Raw genomic sequence first — 25,747 nt, forward strand, 5'->3', positions numbered from 1 at the left:
TAGTGCCCCACATAGTAGCCAATCCCCCCACATAGTAGCCAATACCCCATATAGCGCCCCACAGAGTAGCCAATACCCCCCATTAGTGTGGCCCCAGCGGAAAAAAAAACAATAAACCAGTAACTCACCTGTCCTCCGGTCCCAGCAGCTCCTCTCCCGGCAGAGCGCGCACTCCCGTCATCCTCCGGGGCGGGCAGCGGGGCACAGAGTCACTGACTGTACCGGAAGTGATTCCTGATAGAGGCTGCAGGTCACTTCCGGCACAGTCAGTGTCTGTATACCCCGCTGCCCGCCCTGGAGGATGACGGGAGTGCGCGCTCTGCCGGGAGAGGAGCTGCTGGGACCGGAGGACAGGTGAGTTACTGGTTTATTGTTTTTTCGCTGGGGCCACATATAATGCGGAACACGGGGGGCCGTTCCGGGACCGCGGGACAGCACCCCGAAAACGGGACTGTCCCGCGAAATCCGGGACGGTTGGGAGGTATGGCCTTACTACTATATGGAGGCACAGAGGGGCCTGACTACTACATGGATACACAGAGGAGGGCCTGACTACTATATGGGGGAACATAGAAGTCTCAACTACTATAAGGAGGCACAGAGGGGCCTGACTACTATATGGGGGAACATAGAAGTCTCAACTACTATAAGGAGGCACAGAGGGGCCTGACTACTATATGGAGGCACAAATAGGGGTCTATCTCCTATATAAAAGCACCATGTGAGGGCATAGAGAGAGGCCTGGGTACTATCTCATGACCCATATTCGATACAGGGGCACAAAGTGGGCACTGTTACAGTGCAGAACAACACAACTGCAGGTTTTTTTTTTGTACTCTAGTTTAAAAGACTTCTACTCATCCCGACATACTGTATTCCTGCTGACACAGCTGAGGATCTGCTCCAATGTGTCAGTCATCCTAAATCACTGCAGTTTTTCTTCCAGTATTAATGGGTTTTCTGTGTAATGACAAAACCTTTAATACCAGAATGGCGATCAGCTAAATGTTATCCATAGGATAAAGGGCTGCATATGGGATATAGGGCGGTATATAGTATATAGAGCTATATATGGGATATAGAGATATATATAGTATATAGAGCTGTATATGGGATATAGAGATATATATAGTATATAGAGCTGTATATGGGATATAAGGGTATATATAGTATATAGAGCTGTATATGGGATATAAGGGTATATATAGTATATAGAGCTATATATGGGATATAGAGATATATATAGTATATAGAGCTGTATATGGGATAAAGGGCGGTATATATTATATAGAGCTGTATATGGGATATAAGGGTATATATAGTATATAGAGCTATGTATGGGATATATAGATATATATAGTATATAGAGCTGTATATGGGATATAGGGATATATATAGTATATAGAGCTATATATGGGATATAGGGCAGTATATAGTATATAGAGCTATATATGGAATATAAGGATAGATATAGTATATAGAGCTGTATATGGGATAAAGGGCGGTATATAGTATATAGAGCTGTATATGGGATAAAGGGCGGTATATAGTATATAGAGCTGTATATGGTATATAAGGTTATATATAGTATATAGAGATGAATATGGGATATAGGATGATATATAGTATATAGAGCTGTATATGGGATATAGGGATATGTATAGTACACAGAGCTGTATATAGGATATAGGGTTATATATAGTATATAGATCTGTATATGGGATATATATAGTATATAGAGCTGTATATGGGATATAGGGATAGATATAGTATATAGAGATGTATATGGGATATAGGGTGGTATATAGTATATAAAGTTGTATATGGGATATAGGAATATATATATAGTATATAGAGCTGTATATGGGATATAAGGGTATAAATAGTATATAGAGATGAATATGGGATATAGGACGATATATAGTATATAGAGCTGTATATGGGATATAGGGTGGTGTATATAATATACAGAGCTGTATATGGGATATAGGGATATATATAGTATATAGATCTGTATATGGGATATATATAGTATATAGAGCTGTATATGGGATATACAGATAGATATAGTATATAGAGCTGTATATGGGATATAAGACAGTCTATAGAATAAAGAGCTGTATATGTGACATACGACTGTATGGGACATTATATTTGTCCCTCTCTATAGGATGACCACTGGCTGTACACAATGGCTGCCTATGGGGCTGTATATAGTAATATGATAGATGTTACTGTTTCCATGTGTAGCATACTCTATATGTCATGTATATCAGAGCCTGGTGTCATGTGTTCCCCATTATACAGGACATCTATTTATAGCTGCCCCCCCCCCCCCCCCGTGTATGCTATGTAAGCTATACGCCTCTGACAACTGCTTCCTCTCCTTCCATTTTCCACAATTATATAAGCTGATTGTTCTACACAACATCCAGGACGGAGACGACCAGTCACCGCTCTATTTTAAGGTTGTGATGAACTCAGATATGCAGATAATAAAGGTCGTATTCCACCATAGACCTGTATGGTATCCAGTGTGACCGAATGGCCTTGAGATGGGGAGACCGCCCCAGGACCCCCACCGATCCCCAGACCCATGGAGCCTGTCCCTGTTACCAGTACAGAAGTGACGCCTAGTGGCAGATAGAGAGGACTGTAGATGTGCAGACAGGATTTGCAGATGTTCCAGTCATGGACGACCTTAACGTCAATTCTTTAATCCGAATTAAAGAAGCTTTAGTAGTGAGGATCGGCATTGGTCATTGATCGGACATGATGGGGGTGTCATCTAGGCTTGCTGGAGTGTAACACACCTGAGGAGGTAACGATGGCGGTCAGATTTACCGCCATAATTCTATGTCACGATTTATGTGGTGTGGAAAGCTGAGTGAACTCCCATATGTGCAATGTTATGGCCGCCATTAGTAGTTGTCACCAGGAAGACTCCGAACAGATCATTAAAGGACATCAGGGGCTTGACGCTTCCCATCTCACTTTCAGAGCATACGGCCATGTTGACACCAGCGGGCTTATTTATTATTATTAGTTCAGCCCATCGTACAGTGCGGTCATAAATATGGATGGCTCCACCGGGTATTTGGGGATAACAGTGAAGGCTCAGTGTTACCTCAGCTGTTACTGGACCTAAATAAGGAGGAACACATTGGTTTGGGGAATAAATCTTTCCACTGTATATCCGTGTATTGGGGACTAGGCACGGGGCCAGGATCTAATGCGGCCGGGTGAAGAGATGTGGAGAAGCACAAGAAGGTGGACCATTGTGGTCAATGTGTTGATCTTGAATAAATAACCCTGGGTTTGATCCCAGCCTTAGCCACTTACTCTGAATCTAGATCATCTTGGGCAAATCCTTGTACATGAAAATCTCAAGTCTTGAGAAGCCACCTGTCAGCGCTGAATAATACCGCCTCTGTTCCTTGCTATTTCTTTTTTCTATATTTTTGGACTAGACACTCGAGAGCTTCAGGAATCTGCTGGAAAACTAAATGCCGTATACTGTATATCCACACAAGTTCATCTCGTGTAAACCATATTTAAACTAGAAGGTATGCATCAGACATTCTATCCCGGAGCATTGCAGTCCAATTCCACTTTTGGGAACAGTCTGTAGAGTTTCCGAACAGTTGAAATTCCTTTGACGCCTTGTTCTTCTCTGTTTTTAACCATCTTCTAGTATGCAGGGGAAGGTTATACTGCAGTTCTATATTTGGGTCCAGATCTGGGTTATGTGTTGTGTCTCAGTACGTTCCAATCATTATTCTTTTTGATGAAACAAGCCTTGGGTTACCAGAACAAAGTCCAGGGACAAAAAAGGAGGGAGATTCAGGACCTTTCTAAGGCTTCTTTTTTTGGCTCGTTCAGTTTTAAGCAATGTCAAATAGAGATTCTCTAAAAATGTGATCAGTGAGGCTGCGGGCGCCACCGATGTGAAGGACACCAGGTCCCGGTACATGGTGGCTCCACCGGTCCTCACTCTACTTATATTCCATAATAATTTCAGTGGAAAGTGACCTGATCCACCATCTTGCCAGTGACAATGGAGATCAGAACTTTTGGACATCCCGGTGGTCTGAACCCAAACACTTACACATTTTGGGTCGTTTATACACACAGCATTTTGGGAAAAACACCTCTACAGTTCTAATGAAATATTTCTTGGCCAAATCCAGCAGTGGATCGAAAAGGAATTGGGCACATAGGGAGGGCTAATTCTTCTTCCAGCTGGATCCACTCCTGGCTTTGGTTCAGAAATCTGTACCCAGAAGGTAAAGTACGTTATTTTGTCCCCAGATGCCTCATAAGAGCAGTTTTCTGGATGGTATTGTTCTTCTGTTGTGATATTCACATATATTGGTCTTGTTTCCGACATAACCAGAGAAACAATGAATGGATGGCACAAATCACCTTGAAGACCCTCCAATTCCAGAGATATTCATGTGGTCCCAAGGCTTTCATGCCCTAGAGTGATCTCATGTGTGAACAAGCATGTAGCTGAGGGTAACCAGAGCATGGTTAGTATGTCGCCATAGTGCCGTCATATACATGGCGCGAAACATCTCTTATAGTAGGATATGACTCTGGATATATTGTAGCACTACACTGTGAAGTTCCATCATGGCTGCGGCAAACTCCACCCGGTTACTTGGCCAGTTAAGGATTCAGAAATAAAAACAAAATATGTTTATGATTTTCGAGCGTTCTCAATGTGTTTCAACTGGGACCATGAGGATTTTATATTAGTCAGCACTAACCACATCTAATATCTGCTACTTAGAAGAATCTCTATCACTCTTTACTCTTCCAGGAAATCTCACAGGAAATGCAATCTGTCATCTGGGCTGTATCTCAATCAGAATGGAATCCATGCACTGGCAACCAAAAGAGCTGGATCCTGCACCCTGCTGCGCACAATTCAGACGACATCCAGATATCATTGGCCATTAATCCATCGTGACACGGAGCGAAAACAGCTGGAGTTGTCACTGACTCTTCCCTCACTATAAGCAGAGTATACACTCACCCGATAATCCAGGCTTGGATGCCACAGTGATGGGTTGCAAGGGAATGAGGAATCAGGCCACACACTACCCCACTAGACCCCAAGAAGAGACACCCACAAGAATACCACATCCTAAGAAATCCTGGAGGAAGAACCTTGAAAGTGAGCCAAAAGGAAAGTATATAAGACTGATGAGAATGTGTGCCACATCATGACTACTAGAACATGGATGAGTCTCAGTTATCTCATCTGACCGCCCTGTGCCCCTCAGTGTTGGCTTTCCGTCCTAATGGGGTAGTACGAGTCCCAGGTCTCTGTCACTGGGTGAAGCTGGCTTGTAGTTTCCTTCCTATTCAGCCGAGCGTAAGTCAGTAGAGAGTGGCTAACTTGCACCGTGCTCTACTGGGGTACAGCCTTAGTGTTCCTCTCCTTTCTTTAGGTGGTTGACGGTCCTGAGTTTAAATAAATCCACAGCATGGGCAAGGGGCGAGTCTCTCTTGTCTCCTGCTTTCCTGAGGGTGAAGTCTAGCAACTCACAGAGGTTGAGTCACTACTGCAGGAGAACAAATTATACATGTCCTGCCCGGCCTGAAGCCAGGCACTAACTAAACTAAAGTGAAGTACAGGCTATAGAGGGAACGTGTGTGTACCCAGTTTTGACAGCAGTGTGCTGTGGGAGAGTGTCACACCTAGTGGTTGGACTACGGTACAGCAGCTTACTGTCCTACCTGTGACACGGTATAGAAACACTTTTACCTAGGTGTATGAAAGGAGAAAAACACGTAGTGGGATACTACACTGTTCTTACCCTGCTCCTCTACAGAGCCCCTGCCGGCCTACTGTCCCTACCCTGCTCCACAGAGCCCCTGCCCAACTATTGTCCCTACCCTGCTCCTCCACAGAGACCCTGCCCGCCTACTGTCCCTAACCTGCTCCTCTACAGAGCCCCTGCCCAACTACTGTTCTTACCCTGCTCCACAGAACCTCTGCCAAACAACTGTCCCTACCCTGCTCCACAGAACCCCATCCCAACTACTGTCCCTACCCTGCTCCACAGAGCCTCTGCCCAACTACTGTCCCTACCCTGCTTCACAGAGCCTCTGCCCAACTACTGTCCCTACCCTGCTCCTCTACAGAGCCTCTGCCCAACTACTGTCCCTACCCTGCTTCACAGAGCCGCTGCCCAACTACTGTCCCTACCCTGCTTCACAGAGCCCCTGCCCAACTACTGTCCCTACCCGGCTCCACAGAGTCCCTGCCCAACTACTGTCCCTACCCTGCTCCACAGAGCCCCAGCCCAACTACTGTCCCTACCCTGCTCCTCCACAGAACCCCATCCCAACTACTGTCCCTACCCTGCTCCACAGAGCCGCTGCCCAACTACTGTCCCTACCCTGCTCCACAGAGCCGCTGCCCAACTACTGTCCCTACCCTGCTCCACAGAGCCGCTGCCCAACTACTGTCCCTACCCTGCTCCTCCACAGAACCCCATCCCAACTACTGTCCTTATACTGCTCCTCCACAGAGTCCCTGCCCAACTACTGTCCCTACCCTGCTCCTCCACAGAGCCCCTGCCCAACTACTGTCCTTACCCTGCTCCTCCACAGAGTCCCTGCCCAACTACTGTCCCTACCCTGCTCCTCCACAGAGCCCCTGCCCAACTACTGTCCTTACCCTGCTCCTCCACAGAGTCCCTGCCCAACTACTGTCCCTTCCCTGCTCCTCCACAGAGCCCTTGCCCAACTACTGTCCCTAACTTGCTCCTCCCCAGAGCCCCTGTCCGGTTGCTTGCCACATTCTGTTTCCCTTCCTCCTCCAAAGATGTCATGCCACTTTGTGCCACCTAGAAAAGAACAACAAAACCGTGTACTTTGTGTCTAACCTACTCCGGCAGAGCTTGTAATTCACCTCCTCTGCCCCTTCTGCCAATTGTAACCAAGAAGCCCAGGAGCTCAAACTTCCTCGAAACTTTCAGCAGTCGGTCCTGCCAGACACAATAAAATGGATGTGTGTTGGTATTATGTGATGTTCCATTTTCTTGGCCTATTCACACTGCTGTTATAGGGGGGTCCCAAGGGGTACGATCTCTGCGCTCACAGAATAGTGCCCATCGATAGAAAGTTGTAAAGAAAATCTAATTTGCAGTCAGTCATGAGAGCCGCCAAGTCAATTTCTAACAGCGACATTTTCACAAACAGCCGGTTGTCACAGCCCCGCCCCTCTCCTTGCAGCATTGAATAGTGATAGGATATAGGGATATAATCCATACAGGATGGACGGTGGACGTCTGAGCAACCTTATGTCCTTTACCTATAGCCACCTTTTTAGTTGTGGGCGGGGCTACCTTTTGTATGTTTTTGCCCTTAGGCCTTCTGGTTGGTAAAAGAATCTGTGAAGAATTAGCTCAGTCATCTCTAATAAGAAGCTGCGATGTTCTCAGGAGACGCCGTCCTCTGGGTTCACGCGAGGACACGGAGCTGGATCAGAATGGCTGCTGAGTAAGGGATAACAACTTGCAGAGTTCATTGCTCCCGGCGCGGCCTTTCTCTTACTTTCCCCTGGTGAAGTGCGAGGAACACGCTGTAGTAGGAGCAGAACTCCAGCTCTCGGGACGCCCGCACCGTTCTCCTCCACGTTTGCCTCCGCGGACTCCCATCGGCTCAGGACAATTCTCATCCATCTAAACAAATTTATCGCAGTTCTGAACAACGGGAAGCGATTAAAGTTTTCCCTAATGAAGATGAAATGGTTCATAGCAACTGCGAGACCAAGAGGAAGAATGCTGAGCGCTGTAACATGGACAGGGAAGAGCCGACTGTGCTGAAACACGGCCAGACGGCCCTCGGCCTTCTACAAGGCTCCATTGGGGGTAATAAGATGTCCCTTCAAGGGGGGGGGGCTTCTTTTATCCATCACATTTCAGTCTGTGGGAGAGAAGCCATCTGTTTGTTCTGTGTTTTTTTTTATTTCTCTGTCTTTTTTCATTGGTAGTTTATATTTATTTAAATATCCCCGGAGGCAGCCATATTGGAGACATGGGCTCTCTTGTAGTATTGTCGCTATAGGCGGCGCAGCAGGAGGCACGTTCATTCATGACAGCTGTAAGATACCAGCGGGCAGGAAAACATCAGGTTATATTACAGCCTACGGAAAATTAAGGGTACAGCCCCCCCCCCATGTATACAGCCTTACTGTCCTGCCTGAGACCACCAAAGTACAATGAGATGACTGCTAACCCCGCCCACTAATGATAATGAGATGACTCTGCTGACCCCGCCCTCTAATGATAATGAGATGACTGCTGACCCCGCCCACTAATGATAATGAGATGACTCTGCTGACCCCGCCCTCTAATGATAATTAAGTGACTCTGCCGACCCCGCCCTCTAATGACAATGAGATGACTGGTGACCCCGCCCACTAATGATAATGAGATGACTGCTGACCCCGCCCACTAATGATAATGAGATGACTCTGCTGACCCCGCCCTCTAATGATAATTAAGTGACTCTGCCGACCCCGCCCTCTAATGACAATGAGATGACTGCTGACCCCGCCCTCTAATGACAATGAGATGACTGCTGACCCCGCCCTCTAATGATAATTAAGTGACTCTGCCGACCCCGCCCTCTAATGACAATGAGATGACTGCTGACCCCGCCCCCTAATGATAATGAGATGACTGCTGACCCCGCCCTCTAATGATAAGATGATTGCTGACCCCGCCCTCTAATGATAATGAGATGACTGCTGACCACGCCCTCTAATGATAAGAAGATGACACTGTGGACCCCGCCCTCTAATGATAATGAGATGACACTGCTGACCCCGCCCTCTAATGATAATGAGATGACTGTGCTGACCCCGCCCTCTAATGATAATGAGATGACTGCTGACCACGCCCTCTAATGATAAGAAGATGACACTGTGGACCCCGCCCTCTATTGATAATGAGATGACACTGCTGACCCCGCCCTCTAATGATAATGAGATGACTGCTGACCCCGCCCTCTAATGATAATGAGATGACACTGCTGACCCCGCCCTCTAATGATAATGAGATGACTGCTGACCCCGCCCTCTAATGATAATGCGATGACTGCTGACCACGCCCTCTAATGATAAGAAAATGACACTGTGGATCCCGCCCTCTAATGATAATGAGATGACTGCTGACCCCGCCCTCTAATGATAATGAGATGACTGTGCTGACCCCGCCCTCTAATGATAATGAGATGACTGCTGACCACGCCCTCTAATGATAAGAAGATGACACTGTGGACCCCGCCCTCTAATGATAATGAGATGACTGCTGACCCCGCCCTCTAATGATAATGAGATGACTGCTGACCCCGCCCTCTAATGATAATGAGATGACTGCTGACCCTGCCCTCTAATGATAATGAGATGACTCTGCTGACCCCGCCCTCTAATGATAATGAGATGACTGCTGACTCCGCCCTCTAATGATAATGAGATGACTGCTGACTCCGCCCTCTAATTATAATGAGATGACTGCTGACCCCGCCCACTAATGATAATAAGATGACTGCTGACCCCGCCCTCTAATGATAATTAAATGACCACTCATCCTGCTGACGCATCTATTCCGTTACAGAGTACATGGGGGCCGTATATGGAGGCTATGCTGACTGTGTATAGTGTCCTGCCACTCTCTGGTGCCCCCTATCTCAGGTGGTAAGAATTCCCATCATCCGCACATAGCATTGTGTCCTGCCGCTCTCTGGTGCCCCCTATCTCAGGTGGTAACAATTCCCATTATCCTGCTGACTGCACATAGTGTTGTGTCCTGACGCTCTCTGGTGCCCCCTATCTCAGGTGGTAAGAATTCTCATCCCAACATTTTCGGACCCCAATCTTAACCCCTGAGTTGTGTGAGCAGAGCTGGGTTAGTTACATTGTGTTTGTACAGTCCGTTTGCAATCCATCCAGATGAGCAGGCAGATTTGTGCTGGGTGAGGCCGCCCAGACTGATACACTGTAACAAAGCAGTTCCCATTAGCTGACAGTAAGCAGAAAGCTCGAGAGATTGAGCCAGAAAGTAAATCAGAAAGCTGCAAAACTTTTTGTCATATAATGATTGAGCTTTATTTATACAAATCTAGAACATCCCTTTAAGATCATGAATCGTTTCACACAGAACATTACCTTCTGCGTCTGATTCCTTTAACTTTCTGTCATGGCGGCCACTACCCAGCGCGATCCGGTGCGGACAGGAACGCAGGCAGCGAATCCTTCACTGGTTCAGCCCAGTAACATGAGAACATTCATGCGGCGCGGTCAGATAGAGATCATAGAACATTTCATGTCAGATTATTATACTAACTAAACACATTTGCGCGTCCCCCAGATCCTCGCGCGGTTTATTTTATCAGTGGTTCCATTAGAGCAGTTTTTATAGTGGTAAATGCACTGGGGAGAGGTCCTCCAAACACTCAGCCAGGAGCCCAGGGGGAAAAGAATCTCTCAAGTATAAAATTGGAACTATAATGAATAAATTGAAACTTGTTGAAGAAAGTTTTCCGTAAGAAATTGCCAACTTTCTTAGAAGAAAGCTGTAACAATATCCCTGTAGGAGCACATTACAAAGAGAGGCTAAGGGACCATCCCTAGGAGACCATTCCCTGAGTGACCATCCCTAGGAGACCATTCCCTGAGTGACCATCCCTGGGAGACCATTCCCTGAGTGACCATCCCTAGGAGACCATTCCCTGAGTGACCATCCCTAGGAGACCATTCCCTGAGTGACCATCCCTGGGAGACCATTCCCTGAGTGACCATCCCTGGGAGACCATTCCCTGAGTGACCATCCCTAGGAGACCATTCCCTGAGTGACCATCCCTGGGAGACCATTCCCTGAGTGACCATCCCTGGGAGACCATTCCCTGAGTGACCATCCCTGGGAGACCATTCCCTGAGTGACCATCCCTGGGAGACCATTCCCTGAGTGACCATCCCTGGGAGACCATTCCCTGAGTGACCATCCCTAGGAGACCATTCCCTGAGTGACCATCCCTGGGAGACCATTCCCTGAGTGACCATCCCTAGGAGACCATTCCCTGAGTGACCATCCCTGGGAGACCATTCCCTGAGTGACCATCCCTGGGAGACCATTCCCTGAGTGACCATCCCTGGGAGACCATTCCCTGAGTGACCATCCCTGGGAGACCATTCCCTGAGTGACCATCCCTGGGAGAGCAACCCCTGAGTTACCATCACCTGAGGACCACCCCTTAGGGACCAGCCCTGAGTGACCACCCCTGAGAGCCACCACTGAGGGACCATCCTCTGAGGGACCACCCCTGAGAGCCACCTCATAGGGACCATCCTGGATGGACCATCCCCTGAGAGCTACCCCATAGAGACCATCCATGATAGACAATCCCCTGAATGGCCATCCCCTGAAGGCCACCCCTGAGGGACCATCCTTTGAAGGCCACCCCTGAGGGACCATCCCCTGAGAGACCATCCCTGAGGGACATCCCCTGAATGACCATCCGCAGAGGGACCACTCCTGAGAGACCACACCTGAGGGACCATCCCTGAGGAACCTTCCCCTGAGGGACTTTCCTCTGAGTGACCACCCCTGAGGGAACACGCGTGAGAGACCATCCTAGAGGGACCACTTTGGAGGGACCATCCCAGAGGGTCCACCCCTGAGGGACCATCATGCTTTCATTAGGTTCAAATGAAAATGGTTCTGACTTCTGACTCATCTTCAAGGAGAATGCAATAAGGACATCATAGTTCAAAGAAAAAAGCAGGGAATAAAATGACATTTATTGAGTGGGGAGGTAGTTTAGGGGTTAATGTGAATCATTTGCCCCCAACTTTTAAGGATAACCCCAATTTTCCCTGGTATGCAGTTCTTTGGTCTATGACATTGGTCTGGAAGCTCAAGACAAGTCTAAACCATATACTGCATCCACCATAAGAGTTGGCTTTGCAGAAGAAGAGTCCATGTGCTGAGCTGCCGGCTGGAGCTTCGATCAGAAAACGTTTGGCAGAAATAAAAAATCCAACAAAGAGTAAAGTTTGTGTCTATGAGATTTATAGATCATTATATTGTGTTCTTAGTCACATTTTACCCAACTTATCGAAACCTGGAACCTTCTCCTGCTGGTCAGAAGCAATGCATCATCTACGGAGGTAACACAGAAAAACATTAAAAAGGAGCGTGGCTAAAAACCTCCAAAACATCATGTACACCATAGAAAAGAAGTGCTCATGTGCCAGCTGTGGCCAATGGCTGAACAATAGCGTAAAAGCATCAGACTCAACGCACAACTGCAACACCAGTGATTTCATCAAAATAATGAAGACCCCGAGGAGCCATTAAAACCGGGAGAAGATCCCAAACCTGAATCTAATCAATTACTCATCAGATCATCGGGGGATCAGGAAGACCATGAGGTCACCGCCCCAAATCCAGCATCTAGAATAGTGAAGTGGACATTGCACCGTGTTCTGGGGTCTATCCTCTGCCCGGATTGAGATGCACCCAGTCTGATCGGGGTTCTTCATGGTTGCACCTTAGTTTCTTCATTTCCAGATCATTTTTGTGCCTGGAGCGGTGATGTAAATGTTGTACCCCCTAATGGTCATTGAATCATTGAACTGAAACTGCAGAAGAACTGATGCAGAGTGGAACCAAACTGAGGATGTCCGGGCATCACTCGTCTTAACGTTAGCAGGGGCTGCCATGGTGGCCTGTAACCCAGGGGCAGCCTCTCTGGTGCTCCATGCTTTTAGGCACAGGCACCAGTCGCCTCCTTCCATACTGACCAGTTAGTCACCCTGGGTTCAGTTTACACAACATCAGAGAAGGCCTGACCACCTTCAAATGTTCCCGACTTGTTTAGAAGCCGAGTTCACATCTGATTGCTTTTACAAGGAGTAAGAGTTTCCCTGTTTAAAGTCAAATTGGCGTACATCGCCCCCGGCCATGTTATTTTCAGCTCTTTGAACTTTGGAGATACGTGTTGTATATTTATACATGGAGACGTATACACAAGCGTATTTTTGGCACCACTTTTGGGGCTGTAAGGAGCGGACGACAATTAAAGCTATTTTCCATTATGCATTTTGGGCTCCACAGATCTAAACTTACAAATTGTGGCCATTGTTATCCATGACGTGGGTTATTGATGAGCCGGATACAGGAAAGGAACGCTCTATCTTAATGCTGGCTGGGGTCAGGCTTCGGCATCAGCACAGACACAGCTTCTAGATTGCTTTTACATTAGCCTTTGGCTGTCAGGGCATGATAGGAGTTTTGTTTTTGCAACAGCTGGAAATCTGGAGGTTGAAGAACGCTGCAGGAATCAAAGGACATGATGGGCTAGTGGTCAGCAATGGGGTCCTGCCTTCAAACCCATCGTCTGCATGGAGTTGCCATGTTCTTACCGTATTTTATGGGATTCCTCTAGGGTTTCTTCCTGTCAGGACCTGGACAGCAGGACAAGACAGTGAGCCCTGACTCTGAACCCAGCCCACTGTCCCTACCTGCTTGCCATAATCCGCCCTAAGATGGCGGCGTGCAACTGGGCGGCGTTCCCTACGCTGCAGTACGTAAAAACACAAAACAAGACAAGACGAAACTGATACAATAAGGAATAGTCGACAGTAGGGTCACAACAATCGGCCAGCAAAAGTACAAAATCACAATCCTATAAGCAGAGTCAAAAAGCAAGCAATATGGTCAGGGGTAGGCGGCTAGCAAGGATGGTCAGAACACAAGGCAGAAAGGTCAGAGTAAAGACAGAATATAGCAGAAACGCAGGCAGAGACCAGCTCAATATCCGGCACTAGAATGAGCCCAGGAGACAGTTCCAGCCCCTTATTGGACAAGGCTCCTGGTTCCAAACAGAATCACCTGCGGATGAGAACTGGCAGCAGTAACTCCTTCACAGCCAGAGCACACAGCAGACGGGTGGGGCCGATCATCAAGCTAGAAGTAGGAGTGGAGAAGTCTTGGAATTTTTGATTGGGAATTTTTGTTATCTTGTTGCTGTGTCGTTTGTTTTTTTTCCCTCTTTCTTTTGATACATTGGTCAAGGGGAGGGTGGGAGGGGGAGGTGGGTTTTCTTATTATGGTATAGTAATATTTTTTATGATCTGATCTGAAGACTTACTGTATTATGGAACTGTATAGATTTGTATTATCTGTTGTTTAGGGGAAAGGAAAATTAATAAAAGTATTTAAAATAAAAAAAAAAGTAGTGGGCAGCTGTGCACATCTCCCCCTAGGTTGCTGCACACCCCGCCTAGCCACAGGAGATAGTCTCCATTGTAAATCTATGGAGCTTGTCTTGTATATAGTCTATGGAACCCATCTCCTGCAATAAGTTGGATAGAGGAGTGAAGAAGACAGTCGCTTACTTCTCCCACCTCTACCTAATGATCCATTGTGATCTGAACACCCAGACGCCAACCGATCCAAAGTTTTTGCCATGTCTGTGTGATATGTCAAAGGTTTTTTAAAGTGACAGGGGCATTTTAAACCTGATGTCATGACCTGTAATTCATATATATACATAGTCTCATATTGCACTATGTCTGGGTACTATTTTTAGTTTCAAAAACTTTCCACCATTAGTATGTACTAGCTGTATTCATGCCATTGTGAGCAATGAAAAAAAAAAAGCTAGAAGTAGGCCAGTGTTCAGACAGGGTTCAGGTTACTGCACAAGACATACAAAAACAATGAATATCAGCGCCATCTCAGCCGCACAGCACTAGCTGAGGGCCGCACAGACTTCATCCCAGGCACATTCATGACACTTCCCATACTGAAGAACATAATTCAATGAGAAGTGGCCCCAATGTGATTGTCTGAGACATGTATCTGGCTGGTTATGGAAGGAAAATGGGATGGGGGGGGGGATCCCTCTTATTTCTATAACTGGACAGATACCGATGAAGTGATAACAGCCTAATAATACCAGGGTTGGAGGAGCTAAGTCCGCAGCCTGTCACCACCCCGCCATTTCTGACAGTCTGCACCTACCCGGTTCGTACCCCTGTGGTGGTGGGTACTGGGGTAATAAGGGAAGGTGGGGGCATTTTGTGCTCTCATGCCAAGCCCCTGATGGATGTGTCTACCGGGCGACTTCCACTACTGAGTAAAAAATCTTGAAATATCCCCCACGATACCCCTCGTTAACCTTTTTACTAAATAAAAATAAATATCTTCTTTCTTCTTCTTCTCCTCCTAGTTGATAGCTGTATATGTGTGTGTATATAGAACCAGTAAAGGTTGGCACTGGGTATCACTGGGGATATGATACTCTAACTTTTTCGACCTTCCAGCTTCCCTTTAATGCTAGCCACAGTTTTCTTTTACTGTATGTGAAGACGCAGACAGGTTCCATTTCAGCCCCCACAACTCCCCAGGTCACCCACCCTTTTGGGGAGGAGGGTCTTGCTCAGGATGGATGATGACTTCACGACATAAGAACTTTGCTTATTTGCTGTACTCACAACGCTGAAAGATGGCAGCAAACATACATTGCATGTTATTCAAAGTGTCCAACTATTTTGATAGATGAAATAACAAAAAGAGGAAGAAACAGTTTACACCAGGCGTCCGGATCAGCCGTCACAACAGGCGCAAACGGACGATGACAGAAATGCGAATCACATGTGGCGACTTTTACTCTTTACACCAAGATTTTCTCCTGTTACTGTACATAGAGATGAGATAATCTGTTTGTATATGAGATGACCATATTCTCAGACAGGAGTCAGATGGGAGTCTATTACATTCAGTAGTGGAGACTATTCTTCCCCCCACCGCATTCAGACCAAGTCCCATGAGAAATATACCAAGGAGATAAGTCGTCTTCTGGTCCCTGTTTCTGCTCAGCTATTGGTTCTTGGTGCTTGCCTGCTTATGGTTCTTGTTCCTGGCCTGCTCCTGGCTCTTGTTCCTGGCCTGCTCCTGGCTCTTGTTCCTGGCCTGCTCATGGTTCTTGTTCCTGGCCTGCTCCTGGTTCTTGTTCCTGGCCTGCTCCTGGCTCTTGTTCCTGACCTGCTCCGGGTTCTTGTTCCTGGCCTGCTCCTGGTTCTTGTTCCTGGCCTGCTCCTGGTTCTTGTTCCTGGCCTGCTCCTGGCTCTTGTTCCTGGCCTGCTCCTGGTTCTTGTTCCTGGCCTGCTCCTGGTTCTTGTTCCTGGCCTGCTCCTGGTTCTTGTTCCTGGCCTGCTCATGGTTCTTGTTCCTGGCCTGCTCCTGGTTCTTGTTCCTGGCCTGCTCCTGGCTCTTGTTCCTGACCTGCTCCGGGTTCTTGTTCCTGGCCTGCTCCTGGTTCTTGTTCCTGGCCTGCTCCTGGTTCTTGTTCCTGGCCTGCTCCTGGTTCTTGTTCGTGGCCTGCTCCTGGTTCTTGTTCCTGGCCTGCTCCTGGTTCTTGTTCCTGGCCTGCTCATGGTTCTTGTTACTTGCCTGCTCATGGCTCTTGTTCCTGGCCTGCTCCTGGTTCTTGTTCCTTGCCTGCTCATGGCTCTTGTTCCTTGCCTGCTCATAGTTCTTGTTCCTGGCCTGCTCCTGGTTCTTGTTCCTGGCCTGCTCCTGGTTCTTGTTCCTGGCCTGCTCCTGGTTCTTGTTCCTGGCCTGCTCCTGGTTCTTGTTCCTGGCCTGCTCCTGGTTCTTGTTCCTGGCCTGCTCCTGGCTCTTGTTCCTGGCCTGCTCCTGGTTCTTGTTCCTGGCCTGCTCCTGGTTCTTGTTCCTGGCCTGCTCCTGGTTCTTGTTCCTGGCCTGCTCATGGTTCTTGTTCCTGGCCTGCTCATGGTTCTTGTTCCTGGCCTACTCCTGGTTCTTGTTCCTGGCCTGCTCATGGTTCTTGTTCCAGGCCTGCTCCTGGTTCTTGTTCCTGGCCTGCTCATGGTTCTTGTTCCTAGTCATCTTCTAGTCCTCGTTCCTAGTTAGCTACTGGTTCTTGTTCATGACCAAAGAAAATGTACATTTAGAAGATGCACCTACTATCACTTAATAATGAGTATCTGAACTTGCTAGGTGTCTGTATATCTTAGTATAAATGCACACCTGTCTACATGTAGCTACGGGCTGATATATCATACAACACCTATCTACAAAAAACACCAAACTACCAAAATATAAATTTACTAAATCTTTATTAGATAAAAACATACATCTTGTTCATGGCCTGCTCCTTGTTCTTGTTCCTGGTAAGCTTCTGCTCCTGGATCTTGTTCTTGGTCAGCTCCTGGTCCTTGTTCCTGGTCAGCTCCTGGTTCTTGTTCCAGGCCTGCTCATAGTTCTTGTTCCTGGTCAGCTCCTGGTCCTTGTTCCTGACTCTTTTTCTTGGCCTGCCCCTTGCCCTTGTTCCTGGTCAGCTGCTGGTTCTAGTTCTTGGCCTACTCCTGGATCTTTCATCCTGGCCTGCTCATGATTAATATTACTGGCCTGCTTCTGTGTCTTGTTCCTGCTCAGCTCCTGGTTCTTGATCCTGGCCTGCTCATGGTTCTTGTTCCTGGCCTTCTCCTGGTTCTTGGCCTGCTCCTGCTCCTTTCATCCTGGCCTGCTCATGGTTCTTGATCCTGGCCTGCTCATGGTTCTTGTTCCTGGCCTGCTCCTTGTTCTTGTTCCTGGCCTGCTCATGGTTCTTGTTCCTGGCCTGCTCCTTGTTCTTGTTCCTGGCCTGCTCCTTGTTCTTGTTCCTGGCCTGCTCATGGTTCTTGTTCCTGGCCTGCTCCTTGTTCTTGTTCCTGGCCTACTCCAGGTTCTTGTTCCTGGCCTGCTCAGGGTTCTTGTTCCTGGCCTGCTCAGGGTTCTTGTTCCTGGCCTGCTCATGGTTCTTGTTCCTGGCCTGCTCATGGTTCTTGTTCCTGGCCTGCTCCTTGTTCTTGTTCCTGGCCTGCTCATGGTTCTTGTTCCTGGCCTGCTCCTGGTTCTTGTTCCTGGCCTGCTCATGGTTCTTGTTCCTGGCCTACTCCTGGTTCTTCTTCCTGTCCTGCTCCTGGTTCTTGTTCCTGGCCTACTCCGGGTTCTTGTTCCTAGCCTGCTCAGGGTTCTTGTTCCTGGTCTACTCCTGGTTCTTGTTCCTGTCCTGCTCCTGGTTCTTGTTCCTGGCCTCCTCCTGCAACCTTGCTCTTGATCTTTTTTCCTGGTCTTTGTTCCTGCTTCTTCCTAGTGTACTGGAAATACAGACCCCAGACCAGATATTCTGATACTCACCTCTCAGGTTCCTTCCATTCACTGCATGGAACCGTCCCTGAATATTCTATATAAGTGTAGCAGCTTCCATATTCCTTTCATGTCCAGTTGGCAGCTGTTATAAAGTCATAAAAAGTTCTTGGGCTTGGACATGGGTTTGGGATGAAATATGTAAATAAAACTGTTGGTCATTCATTAACCCTGTCTAATCCAGTGTGTGGATCAGTATTTATCTTGAGCTCCATTGAAAGAGCTAATCGGCAAAATCCATCCACAACAATTTGTGTCCAGATGCTTAATAATGCGGCAAACTTGGTCCGAGAGGATCTTATTTTTCATTAAGTTTTACCGGCGCTCTTACTTTAATGTGGGATAACCGTTTATTAGAAAATGGAATCAAAAGCATTCCTGACCGTGTCCCAATGGTAGACGAGCCCTCCGCACATTAAACCTTAGAGCAGGGAGGATCCCATCTGGTCGACCAGCATTATTAACTCTTTAGGGACTGGTGATGTATTGAATGTGACAACAAAAGCTGCAAAACAATCAGACCTGATGTCTGAGCAGCAATTGGCAGCATCCAGCTTTGACAGATTGGATGGGGGCTGGCGGTGGACGCCATTGTCAGGTCTCTCCAGAGATATCCTATTGGGGTTAGGGCTCTGGCCGGGCCCCTCCAGGACATTTACAGCGTTTTCCCTAAGTCCTGGCTGTGCCCTGAGGCTCATTGTCTTGTTGGAAGGTGAAACCTTTGTCATATGCTGCGGTAGCTGAGCAGTGTTGCGGCAGCTAGGTGGGTGTTGGGTCACTTGGGCACTTGTCACGGTGGTAATGGAGGTAGAACAGTAAACCAAGTGTAGAGGTGTAGGTGCTAGTGCGAGTGCTGGTAGAGTAAGGAGTAGGGATGTGTCATGGGGGCCTTGTCTAGGTAGTAGTGTACTCTGCTTGGATGGTGCTTAGTAGAAGAAGACGTTGAAGATGATAGAGTACTCGTACTCACGTTTAGATATGTTATCTGACCTTTTACCCTAACCAGTTCAACGAGTGCCAGGGTGGGTAGTACGAGCCCCAGGACTGGGGGCGTAGCTGACTTCCCAAGACTTCCCAGAAGCTTCCTGCAAACAGTAGGATACGCCAGCTTTTCTCGCTATTTGTCCAACTGGGGTCAGTACCTCACTGTAGTGGTTACTGCCCTTGTGTTTTAGAAGGATCCCAGGTGTGGACAAGGTTTTCCTCAGAGAACAGCTATCCCTACCAAGGGATTTTAGCAGTGCATTAGAGATGAGCGAATACGATTTGATCGAGATGGTATTCGATAGAATATTGCGGTATTCGAAAGATTCGAATTTAATTGAGTAGTGTGATGAATACGCGGCAAACATTCGAAAGCCCTCCCATCGCAGTTGGCGCTTTTTTTAAACCAATCACCATGCAGGGAGGCTGGGAGGGACCCTGGGAGTGTCTACCCTAAAAGGGTGTCTACCCTCATTGGATGGCTGAACCACATGACCTCGAATATTTAATAGTTGAGTTCCACCTCTCAACCACAGATGCGCTTTCAACCTAGCCAGGGAGAGATCTTGGAGCAGGGAGAGATCTTGGAGCAGGGAGAGATCTTGGAGCAGGGAGAGATCGGTGTTAGTAGGTTTGGTCAGGCAGGATTACTACAGAACCCAAAGGTCCTTTTCAGGGCGAAGATCCAGCGAAAAAGTCATCTCTGAATCCAAAGCTTCTCAGTGCTAAGAAATAGAGGATAACAAGAGCAGCAGCAGGTGTATTCATCCCAGTACCCTGTGTGTACAAGTGACTTATAGTGTCCCTGGTGTAGCCCACTAAGGGCGCGTATACGTTATACATATTGTGCCATTTGCCCAGTAAAAGGCACGTGATATCTATAGTGCCAGTTGCCTAATCTCTGCTCTGCTGCGGCCTAGCGTTCATACAGTGTAATGCATGATACGCGCGAATAACGTGACGCTCTACGGACGCACATTGGAATCATGTATGTAACGCTGAGCGCGAAATACGAAGGAAATGTGTGAACATTACCGTAAACATTCGTAAAGCATTTGCAAATATTTTTTCTTCGCAACTGCGGAAAGGGGCATTATTCTGCGATTTTGGGGTGTTGTGTGCACCCATGCATGCTCCCCCTAATGTCCCAGTGTCATTCCGGAGGTGTTGGCATCAATTAGGGAGGTTTCATGGGGGAATTGGTGACCTCCAAGTGGTCGAATTTGGATTTCCAAGTGGCGAGAATTTTTTTCCCATAGACTATAATGGGATCGAATATTCGTTCGAATAGTCGAATATTGGCGCCTATTCGATTCGAATTCTCGAAAGTGGAATATTTCACTATTGCTCATCTCTACAGTGCATATTAGCAAGTTGGCCACAGCAGGGAACAAGTAGCTTAAGTGACTCTACTCTACCTCTACTGACAAAAGACTAGAAGGAACCCTCTCCAGGACCTAACCTCCCTTTTATAGGGGTAAACCAAGCAGTGTGATGATTGGTGGGCTGTGGCTGTGAAGAAGTGTGATAGGTGGAAAATGTGAGGGAAAGAGCCTGCACCTGTGACAGGGTAAAACAGAACATGTGACAAAAACAGTTAACCCATCCCACCTTCAGCTCCGCTTAAAGGAGAAGTCCAGTGAAAATATTTGTTAAAGTATTGTATTGCCCCCCAAAAGTTATACAAATCACCAATATACACTTATTACAGGAAATGCACATAAAGGGCTTTTTTTCCCTGCACTTACTACTGCATCAAGGCTTCACTTCCTGGATAACATGGTGATGTCACTTCCTGGATAACATGGTGATAATGTCACTTCCTGGATAACATGGTGATGTCACTTCCTGGATAACATAATGATGTCACTTCTTGGATAACATGGTGATGTCACTTCCTGGATAACATGATGATGTAACTTCCTGGATAAAATCGTGATGTCACGACTCCCAGAGCTGTGCTGGCTGTGGCTGCTGGAGAGGATGATGGCAGAGGGATGCTCTGTGTCCCTCCAGTGCCCTGCGTCCCTCAGTGTCCCCCTGCCATCATCCTCTCCAGCAGCCACAGCCCGCACAGCTCTGGGAGTTGGGTCGTGACATCACCATGTTATCCTGGAAGTAACATCTCCATGTTATCCATGAAGTGACATCACCATGTTATCCAGGAAGTGACATCACCATGTTATCCAGGAAGTGACATCACCATGTTATCCAGGAAGTGACATCACCATGTTATCCAGAAAGTGACATCACCATGTTATCCAGAAAGTGACATCACCATCTTATCCAGGAAGTGACATCACCATGTTATCCAGAAAGTGACATCACCATGTTATCCAGGAAGTGACATCACCATGTTATCCAGGAAGTGACATCACCATGTTATCCAGGAAGTGACCACCATGTTATCCAGGAAGTGACATCACCATGTTATCCAGGAAGTGACATCACCATGTTATCCAGGAAGTGACCACCATGTTATCCATGAAGTGACATCACCATGTTATCCAGGAAGTGACATCACCATGTTATTCAGGAGGTGAAGCCTTTATTAAGTGCATGAAAAAAAAGCACTTTATAAGCATTTCCCGTAATAAGTGTATATTGGGGATTTGTTTAACTTTTGGGGGACAATACAATACTTTAATAAATTTTTTTGCTGGACTTCTCCTTTAACCTCTTAAGGACGGAGCCAATTTTCATTTTTGCATTTTAGTTTTTTCCTCCTTGCGTTTAAAAGGCCATAGCACTTGCATTTTTCCACCTAGAGACCCATATGAGCCCTTATTTTTTGCGTCACTAATTGTACTTTGCAATGACGGCTGAATTTTTGCATTAAGTACAATGCGAAACCAGAAAAAAATTCAATGTGTGGTGAAATTGAACAAAAAAACACATTTTTTTATTCAGGGTTTTTTTGTTTTTACGCCATTCGCCCTGGGGTAACACTGACTCGTTATACATGTTCCTTAAGTCGTTACGATTACAACGATATATAACATGTATAACTTTTCTTGTATCTGATGGCCGGTAAAAAATTCAAACCATTGTTAACAAATATACGTTCCTTACAATGGCTCCATTCCCAGGCTTATAGCGCTTTTATCCTTTGGTCTATGGGGCTGTGTCAGGTGTCAGTTTTTGCGCCATGATGTGTTCTTTCTATCGGTATTTTGATTGCACATATACGACTTTTTGATCGCTTTTTATTACATTTTTTCTTGATTTGATACGACCAAAAATGCACAATTTTGCACTTTGGGATTGTGCTTACGCCGTTTACCGTGCGAGATCAGGAATGTGATTAATAGTTCGGGCGATTACGCACATGTTTGTTTGTTTATTTATTTGTTTACTTTCATTAAAAACCTGGGAAAAGGGGGGTGATTCAGACTTTTATTAGGGGAGGGGGCTTTTTACTAATAATAACACTTTTTTTTTTTTTACACATATACTAAAAGCCCCCCTGGGGTTAGGGTTATTCCCCCTGGGGTTAGGGTTATTCCCCCCTGGGGTTAAGGTTATTTCTCCTGGGGTTAGGGTTATTCCCCCCTGGGGTTAGAGTTATTCCCCCCTGGGGTTAGGGTTATTCCCCCCTGGGGTTAGAGTTATTCCCCCTGGGGTTAGGGTTATTCCCCCTGGGGTTAGAGTTATTCCCCCCTGGGGTTAGGGTTATTCCCCCCTGGGGTTAGGGTTATTCCCCCCTGGGGTTAGGGTTATTCCCCCCTGGGGTTAGGGTTATTCCCCCCTGGGGTTAGGGTTATTCCACCCTGGGGTTAGGGTTATTCCACCCTGGGGTTAGGGTTATTCCTCCCTGGGGTTAGGGTTATTCCCCCTGGGGTTAGGGTTATTCCCTCCTGGGGTTAGGGTTATTTCCCCTGGGGTTAGGGTTATTCCCCCCTTCCCCCCCCCCGGGGTTAGGGTTATTCCCCCCTGGGGTTAGGGTTATTTCCCCTCTGGGGTTAGGGTTATTCCCCCCCCTGGGGTTAGGGTTATTCCCCTTGGGGTTAGGGTTATTCCCCCCCTGGGGTTAGGGTTATTCCACCCGGGGTTAGAGTTATTCCCCCCTGAGGTTAGGGTTATTCCCCCCCTGGGGTTAGGGTTATTCCCCCCTGGGGTTAGGGTTATTCCCCCCCTGGGGTTAGGGTTATTCCCCCTGGGGGACTTGTAGTATAAGTATACTGATCTCTCATTGAGATCTTTGCTGTATAGTTATACAGCAAAGATCAATGAGATCGGTACTCGGATGCTTTCGGCTGCAGCATCCGAAAGCATCCGAGTGCCGAGTCCAGGCCGACACCAGTCACGGAAATCGCTCCTCGGGGACAACGTCCCGGAGGAGCGATCTCCGCCACTAGACACCAGGGAAGTGCTGCGTCTGGTAATGGGATGCAGCTGTCATCTTTGACAGCTGCATCTGATTACTGTATTAGTGGGCACGGCGACCAGACCGTGCCCGCTAATACCCGCGGTCCCGTGCTACAAGCGACACCTGGGACCCAGCGGTTCAGAGCAGGGTCGTCGCGCGGCCCCGCTCTGAACATCTCTTGTGGGCACATGAGGTACGAGTACGTCATGCGTCCTTAAGAGGTTAATACATAACATATAATGATACAGACAGTGACATCTAGTGGGGAAAATACATACTGACATCTTCTTCATCCCCTTTGTGCCATACCTGACAGAGATACTTTATTCAAACGGATCCCGCCTCCTTCACTGAGTGGCTGAGCGGCCCTGAGACGTAGCGTCTCGGGCGGCGTCAGACACCAGGAAGCGGCCGGAAACGGGGCACCGGAGCGCCGTCATGCGGGACCTGCCGCTGGAACCGGGGAGGTAAGTGAACGTCTTTTATTTCACCGGTCCCCCCAAAAAGTGCCCCCACGCTAGAGCACCCCTTTAAAGCGACTCTGTACCCACAATCTGACCCCCCCCAAACCACTTGTACCTTCGGATAGCTGCTTTTAATCCAAGACCTGTCCTGGGGTCTGTTCGGCAGGGGATGCAGTTATTGTCCTAAAAACAACTTTTAATCCTGCAGCGCTGTGTCTAACGGCCGGGGCTTACATTTGTATATGCATTAGGCTGGCACACCCTCTCCGTCCTTCCTCCCCACCCTCCTCATCATTAGGAATGCTCCAGGAACATTTACTGCTGTTTGAGCTTTGCGCAGGTGTATTAACGATCCAGCCCATGTTCATTATACACACAGGTGGGGAATAGGAAGCAATCTGCCTGGAGCATTCCTAATGCTGAGGAGGGTGGGGAGGAAGGACGGAGAGGGTGTGCCAGCCTAATGCATATACAAATGTAAGCCCCGGACGTTAGACACAGCGCTGTAGGATTAAAAGTTGTTTTTAGGACAATAACTGCATCCCCTGCCGAACGGACCCCAGGACAAATCTGGGATTAAAAGCAGCTATCCGAGGGTACAAGTGGTTTGGGGGGGGACAGATTGTGGGTACAGAGTCACTTTAAGCAAAACTTCTTCGTTCAACTCCCTTCTACTATCAGCTGCTACCTCACGCATTACCAGCACCTGTTCCTATTAACCTTATTAATGTGGATCGTACTGAAGTTCTCATCTTTTAGCGCTGGACTCTGTGCTCATTCTTCCTCCACCTGCACCCACACATTTGTGCTACCCTTTACAAAGCCCAGTGCCAGTGTGTTGGGGGGGAATCATCACTCTGGGCCACCGAGACTGACAAGTGCCCCAGAGAACACATCAGAAGCTGCCCTGCTGTTGCCACCCCCCACCCCCCCAGGCCACAGCACAATGGATCCAATGTCAGTGTTTTTAGTGTGACTGAGTATCCTGTTCTCTTCGGCCCCTTCGTGCTTCCCACCTTTAGGCTATGTTCACACTACGTAAAACTACGGCCATTGTTGCTGATGGCAACAACGGCCGTACTTTTTGCGGGGTGGAACAATGCCTTAGTTTCAATGGGATCCCAGCCGGACCGTATACACATCGTATACGCTCCGGCCGGGATCCCGTGCAGCCCCGCAAATAACTGACATGTTAGTTTTCTGCGGTCACAATTCAATGAATTTTCGGCCGTATGAAAACCTGTCAGTTCACACAGTAAAGCGAGCGGCTCAGGTCGCTCGCTCCATAGTGTGCAGGGCGAAGCTCTGATGCGGGTGCGCGCTGATGCGCCCTCATCAGAGCTCTGTGGCCGGACAGAACATCCGGCCGTTACTTAAGTACCGGCCGCAATGATCTGGGCAGCGGCCGGTCCGATAGGCAGTGTGCACATAGCCTTATTCTGGTAACTTCTTTCTAATATTGTATCTTAAATGTGACCACTAGAGAAGAGCGGCGATACAATGGAGCCGCGTCATAGAGGGGAGGGAATTCCCTCCCACCGGGGGCCGGCCGACCTCCAGTGCTTTAGCGGTTCGAAAAATGGACGTGGCATCGGCTTCCCCATGACGGGGCCAATCTATCGGTGTGTTAAATTCAAGAGGATGTACCTGGTGGTACATCCTCTTTAATGGCCTGTCACTTAGTTTTT

At 47.7% G+C, this 25,747-nt stretch overlaps 1 protein-coding gene across 1 annotated transcript; it reads right to left on the bottom strand.

Annotated features, from left to right (window-relative positions):
* Positions 1-15,908: 15,908 nt before the first annotated feature.
* Positions 15,909-16,940, bottom strand: LOC138801094 (uncharacterized). The gene is made up of 2 exons (XM_069983561.1): positions 16,866-16,940; positions 15,909-16,817 (listed from the first exon to the last, which is right to left on the bottom strand). Exons 1-2 carry the CDS (start codon positions 16,938-16,940, stop codon positions 15,909-15,911), a joined length of 984 nt encoding a protein of 327 aa, XP_069839662.1.
* Between the last annotated feature and the right edge of the window lie 8,807 nt (positions 16,941-25,747).

The sequence above is a fragment of the Dendropsophus ebraccatus genome, chromosome 9 (assembly GCF_027789765.1).
Source record: "Dendropsophus ebraccatus isolate aDenEbr1 chromosome 9, aDenEbr1.pat, whole genome shotgun sequence".
Taxonomy (NCBI): Eukaryota; Metazoa; Chordata; class Amphibia; order Anura; family Hylidae; genus Dendropsophus; species Dendropsophus ebraccatus.